Here is a 15,087-nt window from a genome sequence, read left to right on the forward strand (position 1 = left end):
ATAAGTCAAAATTTGTAATAAATAAGTCGTGTATGTAGAAAAATTTTTGAAAACGTAAAATTTTTGGTGTTGGAATCCAACTGGCATACAAGTAAAAAAAATTTTTTTTTTTTGAAAGTTATTAAAAGAATCGTTAGACGTACGATTTAGGTATTGATGTACAAAATGACATAAGTTTTGTATCGATTAAAATTATATAAAGTGACGTTGCATTTACATCGAAAAAATCAATTTTTTAATTTTATTATGAAGATCGGCAAATTTTACCCCATTTTTATCTAACAAATTTGTCCGGTTGTTACACGAATATGGATTAAACTTTTTTTTAAGTTTTAAAAGTAAATGTTCGAAAAAAATGTTAGTGTAAATTTCAATAGTATAAAATAGTTTAATTTTAGTTAAAGAAAAATAGTTTATCAATAGTCTAATTGAAACAATAAAAATCAATCGGTAAATTTAAACTGAATGATAGTTATCAATCGGGTATTAACCTGATTGATACCCGATTGAAGTGTACACCAATTTCTAACTATTGAATAAATCAGGTGACCGATTAAAAAAAAAGTTACCAATCGGGTAGATACCCGATTGGTCAGCGTTTTACCTGTATACGATTCCAATATGATATTTCTTGTTTATTGCTCTTTTATAAAAAAAGCAAATCTTATATTAGTTCAATTTAAATGTACAAGACAATTCCTACATAATGCATGTTGAGAGTTTGCTATATCATCATGATGTCAGTTGGTTAAAGTAATTTATTAATATTTATTATTAGTACTTGTAAAATATAAGGTATGTTGGTAAAATGCATTTGAGTATTTACTTAAAATACTAATAAAATGCTTAATAAATTAAATGGTTAATAAATATTAAAATTTAGTACTTATTTAATATATTAAGTATTTATTGCTTAATAAATATAAAATCTTAATGCTTATTAAATAAATATTACTATTTAGTAAACATAAGGTTTCAGTTGGTCCAACATCATGATGATATAGTACTGAGGGCGTCACCTAACTCCAAAAGGTTAAGGGTATTACCTTCCTCTCAGCAGTGCAATATAAGCAATTTTACAAAATTCTGTAAGAGGGCGTTACCGGTAAAGGACGTTACCTTCCAGGAGCTTCACAGATTTTGCTATTGACATCAAAAGAAAAATATTTTTACAAACCTCATTTATGAGGAACACATACTGTTGCAGCAGAAAAGACATTGCCATTAAAGCAATATCCATAATTATTACAAGAGTTACATTTTTGCGAGATAAAAATGTTAAAGTTATAAAAAATGGTTAAGTAGTACGGTCATGTTAAAATGAAAGATTTGATAATGCCGATCTGATCTGTTTTCATTTTTTTACACAGAAATGCTTTTAAAATTAGTGTCGCTACTCGCTATATTAGTTCTGTTATGATTTTTTTTGTTATAACATTTTCTAACAGTGCGGTTTCATAAGATTTTATTTCACCATCGAAAAATCATTCCTCTTTGTTTGTGCTTACATTTATATAATAGAATATTTCTAATTTACAGTAGCTTCTTTATAAATCTTTTTATAATTTGAGAACTGCAAATCATTTCATGTATGTAAAATTTACTAGAAGCATTTATTTCATACATCCTTTAAAGAAAAGACATATAATAATCGCCATCATGGGTATGGAAGATCTCCTATATAATAAATGTAACTGTTTTAATACCTATGTAGTGTAACCAATTAAATAACAATATTATATTATATGGTTATTTATTTCCTAAAAGGTGCTGCTTCTTCTTAAAGACATTGATATAATACTTATAAATTATAATCAAAGATTATTATTTATTGAAAATTTTAATATTGAATACTTACTACTAGCTGATTATGCAATCAAACTGACTAATACAAGTCATGTTATATCATCGAAAGCTTCTTTGCTAATGAAGAGAATGACCTTGAGCGGTTTATGCTTCTTCATAATTTATCATTGGGTTGGAAAGGTGTTATCAAAAACTAAACAGTGTAAGCAACAATTCTTATTCTAATGCTAATGAGGAGTTGATTAATATATGACTATCTTTACATTTTTCTTTATTACCTTTTAAAATTACAAATTCATGAACTTAAATAAAATAATTAATTATTATCTAAATTCTTGAATAATTTTGTCTTTTTCAAAGTTTAAATAAATGAATATTTTTTTTTCAATTTTTGTAAATAATCCAACCTCCTACATTATTAGTTCTCGATATCTACAAATTTTTTTAAAAAAAATATACAAAATTAATCACTATTAATAATAATACTACTTTTATAGAGAAAAAGCATGGTTGAGCAAATATATCATCATCTGAAATACGTGTTTTTATTTGGAATTTCTAATAATCCATCCATCTATTATTGGGTAACTAAAAAAGTACAATACTGAATCTTACAAAGAATAAATTTGATACCGATAATCGTAATAAGAGTAGTATTTAATTCAAGATTTATAATATAAATATTTTATAATATTTAATATGGTCAATATTATTAATATGGCTTATTTTAACCAAGTTAACTAAGTCTTTGATTTTTAGGTTGCATAGATTTTTTCTGAAATTTTTCATAATAACGTTTTAACGTTTACATTGAATTTATTAACAATTTACGTTATGGTTCGAATCAATTAATTGGTAGTTTTTTTATTATAACAAAATATTATATTTAAAAAAACAATTTACGTGATTAAAATAAATCATAATCATATAGTAATTTATAATGTCATGTGTCATTTAGTAACATACTCACGTGATATTGAACTTTGGCTTCATCTGAATAAAGATTTGGATTCCATCGTCAAGGCAAATAAAATTAAATAAATTGTTACTGAAAACTTATGAAGGAAGAGTATGTTTTTACAATTGATCAATAATCATGTCCAATAAATTGCATAAAAAAAAAGAATGAGGCTCTTGAACAAAAAGCTGAATATGATAGTCATTTGTATTAAGTGCAATTTTTTCCTTTTTACTTTTACACATATAAAATATTTTATTAGCTATGACAATACTTGAATAAAATATTTTGAGTTGGGCAAAAAAAATTTTTAGATTCTCATGACATAAAATTTTAAAAATGACCTGGTCGGTCAGCATTTTTTTTTATATATGTAAAATTTTTTCATATGTGGAATTTTTTTACGTACATTAGCCAAAAACTTAAAATCACGTGATAAAATTTTTTACTATGATATATAAAAAAAAATTTCCATTTTTTTGGTCAAATTTTTTTTTTGCCCAGCTACAAACTTCAGGATAATTGATAGCACTTAATCATCACTTCGCTCAATTACAAACTGATTTATTTATGTAATAGCTTACATATATACTCTATATTCAGTGTTGAGCAAAATATACAAAAAATAAATATAATAAATAACAAAATACTATTATTCAACTGATAATAAAAATATAATACTTCTTAGTAATTGATTATTTTAATTCCAATGAACGGTCAATCTTCCCAACCAAATTCTGAATATTTTGTGGTTTATTAACTATTTTATTTTCATTTTCATTACTTCCAATAATAACGCCAATATCATCACTATTATAATAACACGTTTTGTTCAAATTCTTTAATTTGCAATTAAAGTTTTCTAGATCATTAAAAGTTACTTTAAGATTGTGAGCCATTATAGGAAACTTCTGCAATAAAGTTTTCGTATTTGGAAGGAATCTGCGCCAACCACAAGTGATCTCACAACGTAATACTTGAGTAATAGTAATACAAAATCCATGCATCCCTTCATAAATAAACCACTGACTGGAATGAACTCCAGGAACGAAATTTTCCCTATGACTACCATCTTTATCAAGATTATTGTCAATATATTGATATAACCAACGCTCTCCTTTAGTATTAGGACCTTTATAAAATAATTTTCACTCATTTGATGAATATTGAATATTATTACTTTTTTTATATCCACCTGTAAAATCTACACCTGGCGTTTTTGATATTCCAACCTTTCCTTCATAGCTCTTTTCATTACCCTTTGAAATTTCAATATTTCGATTTATTTGTCTTGGTTGTGAAGTACCTTTCAATCCAAACAAATTATTTCCATTATTAGGTAATGGAGAAATATGAACTTCGACAGAATGAAGTAAGTAACCGAGGCCTTTCCCATTAAATAATGAACATTGATTACTAAGCATATCTCCAACTCCACAAACATTTACATCAACGTCATATTCTAAAATCTTGATATCCTCCTCAAAAGGAATAATTTCTGCCCAAAGATTAGCAGAAATGTTAAAATCTTGCAAAAATTCAGAATTAATAACTTCGGCATTTACTTTTGATGAAATGTAGATTCTATCTACTTTTTTTTTACCACTATTATTATCATCACCATCACCATCATCATCATCATCACCACCATAATTATTATTACCACTATCATCACTATCATTATTACTAATAATATTACCACTATTACCGGTATTGTTATTGCTATTATTACCATTATTATTATTGTTGTTGCCATTTTGACGATTATTGCTACCACTACCACCACCATTACTATTGCCATTATTACTATCATTACCATCTTCATCCTTTAAGTTTTCTTCATTATTAGCAAAATAATTACTGGTGTTTAAATTCTGATTATTATTTTCATTTATATTTAAAGGTACTACTATTTTGTATATAACCTCAAACTGATCTTCAAATATAGTTTCAAGACATTCCAAAACTGTAATATCAAGTGATTTAGCAACCCAACAGGTAATGCATGGTCTAGTAGAATTTTTTTGAAAATCAGCTCCTATGGCATATACAGGTTGTAATTCTAGTATATGATCAATATCATCTTTTCGGCTGATAAGTAATTTTTGCAATTTTTCTGCTTCAGAATATGAAGTATCAGAAATTCCAGGAAAAATAGTTGCTTTTACTGTAATAAACTCTGAATTAGCTTCACAATTTGCATTAATAATAGGTTCATCAAATTGAATATTATTAAAAAGATTATTATTATTATCATTAATATTACTATCTATATTATATGTATTTATTAATTCATTGTTTTCAATAAAAAACTTATTATTTGAACCAGCTAATTTTTCATACCATTCCTTTGCTTTAATCTCATTTTTTTCAATTTCCAATCCATATCTATAAAAATTACTTAAATTATATTGTGCAATTTTATTACCATTTTCTGCTGATTTTTGATACCAATAAAATGATTTTTCTAAATCTATTTGTATATTTATACCATTTTTATAAAGAAATCCCAAATAATTTTGTGCATCACTATTATCTTGTTTAGCTGATTTTTCATACCATTTAAATGCTTCAATTTCATCAGTTTTTTCAATTCCCCATCCATTTTGATAATACAAACCTAAATTATATTGTGCAAATTTATTATTATTTTCTGCCGATTTTTGATACCAATAAAATGATTTTTTTAAATCATTTTGTATTTCATAAAAATATCCTAATTTATATTGCATTTTATCATTTTTTTGTTCAATTTCTTGTTCAACCAATTTTTCATCAATTTTCCATCCATTTAAATAATATGAAATTAGATTATATTGTGCCAATTTATTTCCATTTTCTGCTGATTTTTGATACCAATAAAAAGCTTTTTCCAAATCTTTTTGTATTCCTATTCCATTTTCATAATAATATCCTAAATAATTTTGTGCATCATTATGTTCCTGCTTAGCTGATTTTTCAAAATATTTAAATGCATTAATTTCATTTTTAATTTTTTGACAAAATAAACCAAAATTATATTGTGATAAACCTTATGAAAAATTAAATTGATTAAATTTAAATTACAAAACAATATAAAAATATTATCAGTTATAATAAAATTAAATAACTTACTATCTGTAATAATATATTAAAATAAAATTTATAAAATTTATAATTAAATTAATTAAATTTAAATTATAAAATAATATATAAAAAATATTTACCATCTGTAATATATTAAAATAAAGATTTTGCAATTAATTAAATTTAAATTATAAAATAAACATAAAAATATCATAATAAAATTAATTAATTAAATAACTTACTATCCATAATAATATCTGATATATTAAAATAAAATTTACAATTAAGTTAATTAAATTTAAATTATAAAATTATAAAATAATATATAATAAATTATAAAATTAAATAACTTACCATCTATAAATTATAATATATTAAAAATAAAGATTTGCAATTAATTAAATTAAATTATAAATAATATCAGATATGTAATAAAATTAAATAACTTACCAACTGTAATATATTAAAAATAAAGATTTACAATTAATTAAATTTAAATTATAAAATAATATATAAAAAATAACTTACTATTATCTATATATTAAAAATAAAGATTTGCAATTAATTAAATTTAATTTATAAAATAATATATAATAAAATTATAAAATTAAATAACTTACAATCTGTAATATATAAAAAATAAAGATTTGCAATTAATTAAATTTAATTTATAAAATAATATATAATAAAATTATAAAATTAAATAACTTACCAACTGTAATATATTATATTAAAAATAAAGATTTGCAATTAATTAAATTTAAATTATAAATAATATATAATAAAATAATAAAATTAAATAACTTACAATCTGTAATATATTTAAAATAAAAAATTTGCAATTAATTAAATTTAAATTATAAAATAATATATAATATTAAATAACTTACTATCTGTAATATTAAAAATAAAGATTTACAATTAATTAAATTTAAATTATAAAATAATATATAAAAAAATTATAAAATTAAATAACTTACAATCTGTAATATTAAAAATAAAAATTTGCAATTAATTAAATTTAAATTACAAATAATATATAATAAAATTATAAAATTAAATAACTTACTAACTGTAATATATTAAAATAAAAATTAACAATTTTTAAGTTAAATAGGAGAAAAGATTTTATATATTATAAAATAAGTTTTTATAATAAATACTGTTTTTTATAAAAATAATTGTAAAAAATACTTACATACTAAATAATTAAATTTTTTAAATAAAGATTTATAGTTAATTAAAAAATAAAAAATAATATAAAAAAATATAATAAAATTAAATACTTACATTCTAATAATTAAAATTTTTAAATAAAGATTTATAGTTAATTAAAAATTAAAATAATATAAAAAATATAATAAAATTAAATAACTTACCAACTGTAATAATTAAAAATAAAAAATTTTATAATTAAAATTAAATTTTAAATATTTATGTATTAATAATATTAATAATTAAAATTTTTAGATTAAATATAATTAAATTATAATAAAATTAAATACTTACGTGCTAATAATTAAATTTTTAAATAAAAATTTATTATAAAATAAGTTTTTTGTAATAAAATACTGCTTTCTATAAAAAGTAAATTATAAAAAATACTTACATGCTAATAATTAAATTTTAAAATTAAAAATATAAAATTAAATATTTATATATTGATAATTAAAATTTTAGATTAAATATTATAATAAAATTAAATACTTACGTGCTAATAATTAAAATTTTTAAATAAAATTTATTATAAAATAAGTTTTCTATAATAAATTAATATTGTTTTTTAAAAATAAATTATAAAAAATACTTACATACTAATAATTAAAATTTTAAATAAAAATTTTATAGTTAATTAAAAAATAATATAAAAAATATAATAAAATTAAATAACTTACCAACTGTAATATATTAAAAATAAAAAATTTTATATATTATAAAGTAAGCTTTTTATAATAAAATACTGCTTTTTATAAAAATAAATTGTAAAAAATACTTACATGCTAATAATTAAATTTAAATAAAATATTTATATATTAATAATTAATAATTAAAATTTTTAGATAATAAAATTAAATACTTACGTTCTAATAATTAAAATTTTTAAATAAAAATTTATAGTTAATTAAAAAATAATATAAAAAATATAATAGAATTAAATAACTTACCAACTGTAATATATTAAAAATAAAAATTTGCAATTAATTAAATTTAAATTATAAAATAATATATAATAAAATTATAAAATTAAATAATTTACCATCTGTAATATATTAAAAATTTTATAAAATAAGTTTTTTATAATAAAATACTGCTTTTCTTTTTATAAAAATAAATTGTAAAAAATACTTACATTCTAATAATTAAATTAAATACTTATTGTTAATAATTAAAATATTTGGAAATTAAATTATAATAAAATTAAATACTCACGTTCTAATAATTAAAGTTTTTAAATAAAAATTTATAGTTAATTAAAAAATAATATAAAAAATATAACAAAATTAAATAACTTACCAACTGTAATATATTAAAAATTAAAAATTTTCAAAGTTAAATAGAAAATAAGTTTTCTATAATAAAATACTACTTTCTATAAAATAAATTGTAAAGATACTTACATGCTAATAATTAAATTTTAAATAAAATATTATAAATTAAATATTTGTATATTAATAATATTAATAATTAAAATTTTTATATTAAATATTATCGCACAGCCCTATAGGATCATGCTGATTTTATTTGTCCGATATTTTCATTATCGTACAATATTGATATCAATAGTTTATTTGTGTACAATATTGAATATCGATAGTTTATTTGCGTACAATATCGAACATTAATAGTTTATTCAAGTATGATCTGCATTAGCCATACGATAACATAAATATTGTACGGTGATATTTATATTGGTTAATGTCACTTTGTAATATAAATACAACACTGTACAATATCCATTAATTATAATTAAATTATAATAAAATTAAATAGTACTTACGTGCTAATAATTAAATTTTATCATAAAATAAGTTTTTTATAATAAAATATGCTTACTATAAAAATAAATTATAAAAAATACTTACATGCTAATAATTAAATTTTAAAATTAAAAATATAAAATTAAATATTTATATTAATAATTAAAATTTTTAGATAAAATATTATAATTAGTAAATTATAATAAAATTAAATACTCACGTTCTAATAATTAAAATTTTTAAATAAAAATTTATAGTTAATTAAAAAATAATATAAAAAACATAATAAAATTAAATAACTTACCAACTGTAATATATCAAAATAAAGATTTGCAATTAATTAAATTTAAATTATAAAATAATATATAATAAAATTATAAAATTAAATAACTTACTATCTGTAATATATTAAACATTTTTAAATTAAATAGAAAAAAATTTTATATATCATTTATAAAAATAAATTGTAAAAAATACTTACATTCTAATAATTAAATTAAATATTTATTGTTAATAATTAAAATATTTAGATGAGGTTTTTACTTTAAATCACCAAGGGTAATCATCATCATTGGCTAAAATTATTAATTTTTACCAGCACTATATTTTTTTAATGCTGGTTAATTGTTATAATTTCAGTTACCAGTGATCATTACCCCCTGGTGATAGTTAGAAAAATTCTTTAGATAAAATATTAAATTAAATTGTAAATACTTACGTTCTAATAATTAAAATTTTTAAATAAAAATTTATAGTTAATTAAAAAATAATAATAATATAAAAAATATAACAAAATTAAATAATTTACCATCTGTAATATATGAAAAATAAAAAATTTTATATATTATAAATAACTAACTTTTTATAATAAAATATTATTGCTTTTAAAAATAAATTATAAAAATACTTACATTCTAATAATTAAAATTTTTAAATAAAAATTTATAGTTAATTAAAAAATAATATAAAAAACATAATAAAATTAAATAACTTACCAACTGTAATATATCAAAATAAAGATTTGCAATTAATTAAATTTAAATTATAAAATAATATATAATAAAATTATAAAATTAAATAACTTACTATCTGTAATATATTAAACATTTTTAAATTAAATAGAAAAAAATTTTATATATCATTTATAAAAATAAATTGTAAAAAATACTTACATTCTAATAATTAAATTAAATATTTATTGTTAATAATTAAAATATTTAGATGAGGTTTTTACTTTAAATCACCAAGGGTAATCATCATTGGCTAAAATTATTAATTTTTACCAGCACTATATTTTTTTAATGCTGGTTAATTGTTATAATTTCAGTTACCAGTGATCATTACCCCCTGGTGATAGTTAGAAAAATTCTTTAGATAAAATATTAAATTAAATTGTAAATACTTACGTTCTAATAATTAAAATTTTTAAATAAAAATTTATAGTTAATTAAAAAATAATAATAATATAAAAAATATAACAAAATTAAATAATTTACCATCTGTAATATATGAAAAATAAAAAATTTTATATATTATAAATAACTAACTTTTTATAATAAAATATTATTGCTTTTAAAAATAAATTATAAAAATACTTACATTCTAATAATTAAAATTTTTAAATAAAAATTTATAGTTAATTAAAAAATAATAATAATATAAAAAATATAACAAAATTAAATAATTTACCATCTGTAATATATGAAAAATAAAAAATTTTATATATTATAAATAACTAACTTTTTATAATAAAATATTATTGCTTTTAAAAATAAATTATAAAAATACTTACATTCTAATAATTAAAATTTTTAAATAAAAATTTATAGTTAATTAAAAATAATATAAAAAATATAATAAAATTGAATAACTTACCATCTGTCTTACTATCTGTAATATATTAAAAATGAAATTTTGTTTAATAAAACTTGGTTAAATTAATATAATATAATAAAATTAAATAATTTACCATCTGTAATATATTAAAAATAAAGATTTGCAATTAATTAAATTTAAATTATAAAATAATATATAATAAAATTATAAAATTAAATAACTTATTTATCTTACTATCTATAATATTAAAAATAAAGATTTGCAATTAATTAAATTTAAATTATAAAATAATATATAATAAAATTATAAAATTAAATAACTTACTTATCTTATTATCTATAATATATTAAAAATAAAAATTTGCAATTAATTAAATTTAAAATTATAAAATAATAAAAATAATATATAATAAAATTATAAAATTAAATACTTACATGTATTAATTCTTTTTTTCTTCTGTTCTAATTTATTCATTGAATTTATTGAATAAAATTTAAAACTTCCTGGTTTTGTTTTTCTTTTCCTTTTCTTTATTCTATTATTTTTTTTCTCTATATTTTCTCCTGTATTAATATTCATTTCTTGACTATTCTTTTCACTTATATATGCTAATAATTAAATTTAAATAAAATATTATAATTAAATTGATCAAACTTAAATTATAAAGAAAATAATATAAAATTATAATAAAATTAAATACTTACATGCTAATATAATAAATTAAAACAAATAATTTAAATTATAGATCACATGAAAATAAATATACTAATTAAAATTAAATAACTTACCCTCTATAATAAATAAAATAGATTTAGTAAAATGAATTTGAATTTAAATTATAAAGCCATATGAAAAATACAATTAAAATTATTAAAATTAAATAACTTACGCTCTAAATTAAATAAATTTAGTAAATTATAATATTATCATTCATTAGGAAAAAAAAACAAATAATGTTTAAAAAAATACAAGCAGAATTGGATAACTTACCTTCTATGATATAATCATTTATTAAGAAAAAAGGTAGTTAAAATATAATTGACTTACTAGGTAATACTTAAATTTTGTAGTTTAATAATTTATTGTATTAAATAACTTACCTATTTTATCTTCGCTGGTACCTAAATATTTTAAAATCGGTCAAGGTTAATTATAAATTAACAAAAATAACGAATCAAACAGTAAATTCCGTACCTTCATCTCTTATTACTCTTTTACCTTTACTATTAGCTTTTTCCGACATAATTGTAAAGCTATATAGAAACTAGTGGCTCGAGAAAATTTTATTTTATAATTGACGCAGTATGTAACATCAAATTTAATTTACATCATAATTATGTAATATCATTTCGTTTATAACAGCAAAACGAACAAAGGAACAGAAACCTAGTCCAGGGATCTCATACTGGGCATTGAAGTGAATGTTGTTGCTTCAATTTCTAATTAAAAGAGGTGCTATCGTTCTTTATCTTTGACAGTCCTTAGTCTGAAATGCGCAGAAGAATTAAAGGAGCTCTATGAACTATGAACTGGGAATAATTTCAAGGACTTTAAAGACTTTGCAAAAATAGCCACATGATATATTTTTGAAATTTTAAAATATATTATTGTTCATTAATACTCTTAATACTTTTTTTTATGTTTTTTATGTACAATGTATTTTGTTTTCGAATACTAATAAGTTGAAAATTACATTTATCATATAATGAATGAAGCGTGAGCTAGGTGTTGTCAATGCATTGAGCTCTCTGATGAAGAAGAGAGATCATAACTTAGAGGTTGTTGATGGCGTTTGGGACGAATTTTAAGAATATTTTTGATAATTGATATTTATACGACGTTTTAACCGATTTCCAACATCAATAATTCAAACAAAAAGAATCAATTTCTTAGTGTACGGCGAACATTAATCTTTTATATCATAAAAAAAAATAACGTAATAGTAGTGAGTTCGATCAATTGTTATTACTTTAATAATCATATAGATCGGTAAAAGTATAATTGGGAAATTTTAAATTTAGATATGGGTGGTAATTTCAAATCTACAAAAGTCAAGACATTACATTAAATTTCATCATCCTTTAGAAATTTTAAAAAATTTCAAAATTATTATTTTTTTAATGTTTAATGTAAATGAAATTGTTAATGTGTAAAAGATAATATGGCTTAAGTTCTGTTTGTACACACTACAACAAACCTACCAAAGGACCAATAAAATTCAATATATGAGATTTAAAATAATTAATTAAAGAAGGAATTATAATTAATTTATTTCGTAATGTTTTTCAATTCAGTGTCTGAAATATCTTCTAAATCATATTTTTGATTATCTGTTCTCCAATTCTTTTTATGAGCCATCATTAATGCCAATATTACAGGTAAATGTATGAGACTCCCAAAAAATAAATCCCTTGCAGTTTTGTCATTAGAATTTTTCCAAAATCTAAATGCACCTAATAAAAGTCCACTATTGATTATGGTCGAATCTAATGCGAACCACCAAGTTGTCATTTCAATATAAGGAATAATATAACATAAAGGAAATAACAATAAACTATATCTTAAAGAAACACGACTATTTAAAGCAGGGTTTGCATTGACCATCATGTGATATCCAGCTTTGGTATAATCATAACGCATATTCCAAGCAAGAGAATTAAAATGAGGAAATTGCCATGCATATAGAATTGAACCTAATACCCATGCACCAAGATCCAAACTATTTGTACAAGCTGCCCAACCCATCATTGGAGGAATTGCACCAACAATAGATCCAATCCATGTATTTACAATAGAAACACGCTTCATTGGAGTATAAATACAAGTATATAATACAATATTGGACGCACCTAAAATGGCTGTTAAAGGATTTACCATAGCAGATAATATCCCAACTCCCAATATTCCAGTTATCGTTCCGAAAGAAGCTGCATGTAAAGGAGAAATTACCTTACGTACAAGAACACGATTCCTCGTTCGTGACATTTGTGCATCATATGGTGCTTCCATCAATTGATTAAATGTATTTGCTGAAGCTATACATAATCCTGTGCCTGCTGTTGTAGCAAAAAGACATGTGAGATCAGTTGCCATCGGAGCCATAGCATACCCACACATTGTTGTTAATATTACAAGAGCTGCAAGTCTTGCTTTTGCGAGATCTCTATAAACCCTTATTAATCTAGAAAATGTTAATGAAGGAGGATTCAGTGAATTAATTTGACTGTGAGCATGGGATGTGAAATCAATGACAGGTTTTTTGATATTTTTGTTATCTTTGTTGTCCAAAGATTGAACTTGTGGAGCTGCTGCTGCTGATGCTGCTGTTATGATCTTGTTATGATGATGATTTGTACTTTCCCAGCGCGTATTTTGTATCCTTAAATGAGAAATTTTGTTATTATATGTTGGCCGAATTTTGAACTTTTCAATTGAATTAAATATTGTCCATGTTGAATGACAATACATATTTTTATAAAAATTCTTTACTAAACAATTTTGACGCTTATTCATTATAAAAATATCTTTTATAATGAAATAATTCGTTCGAAATTTTAGTTGTTTTCGAAAATTTAACAAAGTATTTTTCAACATTTCTACGATAAATTTTAAAAATTATAAAAAAAAAAAACTGATAGATAAGGTCGATCTGATCTACAGCAGTTTTTATGTTTTGATATTCTATCCAAATTTCTGGATTTATATTAGTCTGAAAAACGAGGTTCATTTTTTTGGGAACTGAAATTTAAACAATCTCTTTTAATAGTTAGTCTAATTTGAATTCCATAGGATATATTGAAACTTGTAATTTACGGTAGTTTTCTTCATGAACCTATTGATAAGACTTTAGGGATTCAGAAATTGCGAAGTATATATAAAATTACTAGAAGCATTTATATTTACTTTCGAGGCCGCGAGCATGGTCTATTGCTGAAAAATCCTTTAGTCTAAGGTCTCCTGTATAATAATTGCAAACCATGCATGCACAATTCAACATAGTATAATTATTATAATCATTATTGATTATGTAATGACTTATTAACTAATTAATAAAGCAATTATATTTTAACATCAGGTGAATTAAGATATATGATTTTAACAAGTTACATGCTAAAAGTTCATTTTGGTTTTTTATGGATTGATTCTAGAACCGGCTTAATATTTTCTTTTTATTATCTTTAATTAGTGGACTTTGAGCCACTTATTTTATAATTTTCACAATAAAATAAGATACAATCCATATTGAATTATCCAGATTCAGTATTAAATTTTAATCTTTTAAAGTTTAAATAAATTTTTTTACTTTTTTTGATAAACAATCAATTGTAAATATCTAGCCTCTACAAAAATAAAATGTCTTATTAATTACTTTTAGTCCCCAAATATCTATATGTATATTTTTTTCCTCCTTATAAAAAATAAAAATAATCGCCATTAATAATA

General features: G+C 20.2%; 3 protein-coding genes across 4 annotated transcripts; all 3 read right to left on the reverse strand.

Annotated features, from left to right (window-relative positions):
* Positions 1 to 3,459: 3,459 nt before the first annotated feature.
* Positions 3,460 to 6,079, reverse strand: OCT59_002049 (uncharacterized protein; the record flags this gene model as incomplete). 2 transcript variants are annotated; one of them, XM_025319264.2, is made up of 3 exons in its annotated part: positions 3,460 to 3,896; positions 3,960 to 5,795; positions 6,073 to 6,079. In XM_025319264.2, the coding sequence occupies 3 exons, from the start codon at positions 6,077 to 6,079 to the stop codon at positions 3,460 to 3,462; spliced, it is 2,280 nt and encodes a 759-aa protein (XP_025174196.2). The 2 variants fall into 2 exon arrangements, with proteins under 2 accessions (XP_025174196.2, XP_065995407.1); XM_066144226.1 differs by lacking the exon at positions 3,460 to 3,896 and having other exon boundaries at positions 3,913 to 5,795.
* Positions 6,080 to 10,869: 4,790 nt separating this feature from the next.
* Positions 10,870 to 11,887, reverse strand: OCT59_002050 (uncharacterized protein; the record flags this gene model as incomplete). Its single annotated transcript, XM_066144227.1, has 5 exons — positions 10,870 to 10,877; positions 10,969 to 10,980; positions 11,079 to 11,252; positions 11,745 to 11,765; positions 11,839 to 11,887. 5 exons carry the CDS (start codon positions 11,885 to 11,887, stop codon positions 10,870 to 10,872), a joined length of 264 nt encoding a protein of 87 aa, XP_065995408.1.
* Positions 11,888 to 12,883: 996 nt separating this feature from the next.
* On the reverse strand, positions 12,884 to 14,883 carry OCT59_002051 (uncharacterized protein). The gene has a single exon (XM_025319265.2). It carries the CDS (start codon positions 14,236 to 14,238, stop codon positions 12,913 to 12,915), a length of 1,326 nt encoding a protein of 441 aa, XP_025174197.2. The 5' UTR covers positions 14,239 to 14,883; the 3' UTR covers positions 12,884 to 12,912.
* Between the last annotated feature and the right edge of the window lie 204 nt (positions 14,884 to 15,087).

The sequence above is a fragment of the Rhizophagus irregularis genome, chromosome 10, assembly GCF_026210795.1.
Source record: "Rhizophagus irregularis chromosome 10, complete sequence".
Lineage (NCBI taxonomy): Eukaryota > Fungi > Glomeromycota > Glomeromycetes > Glomerales > Glomeraceae > Rhizophagus > Rhizophagus irregularis.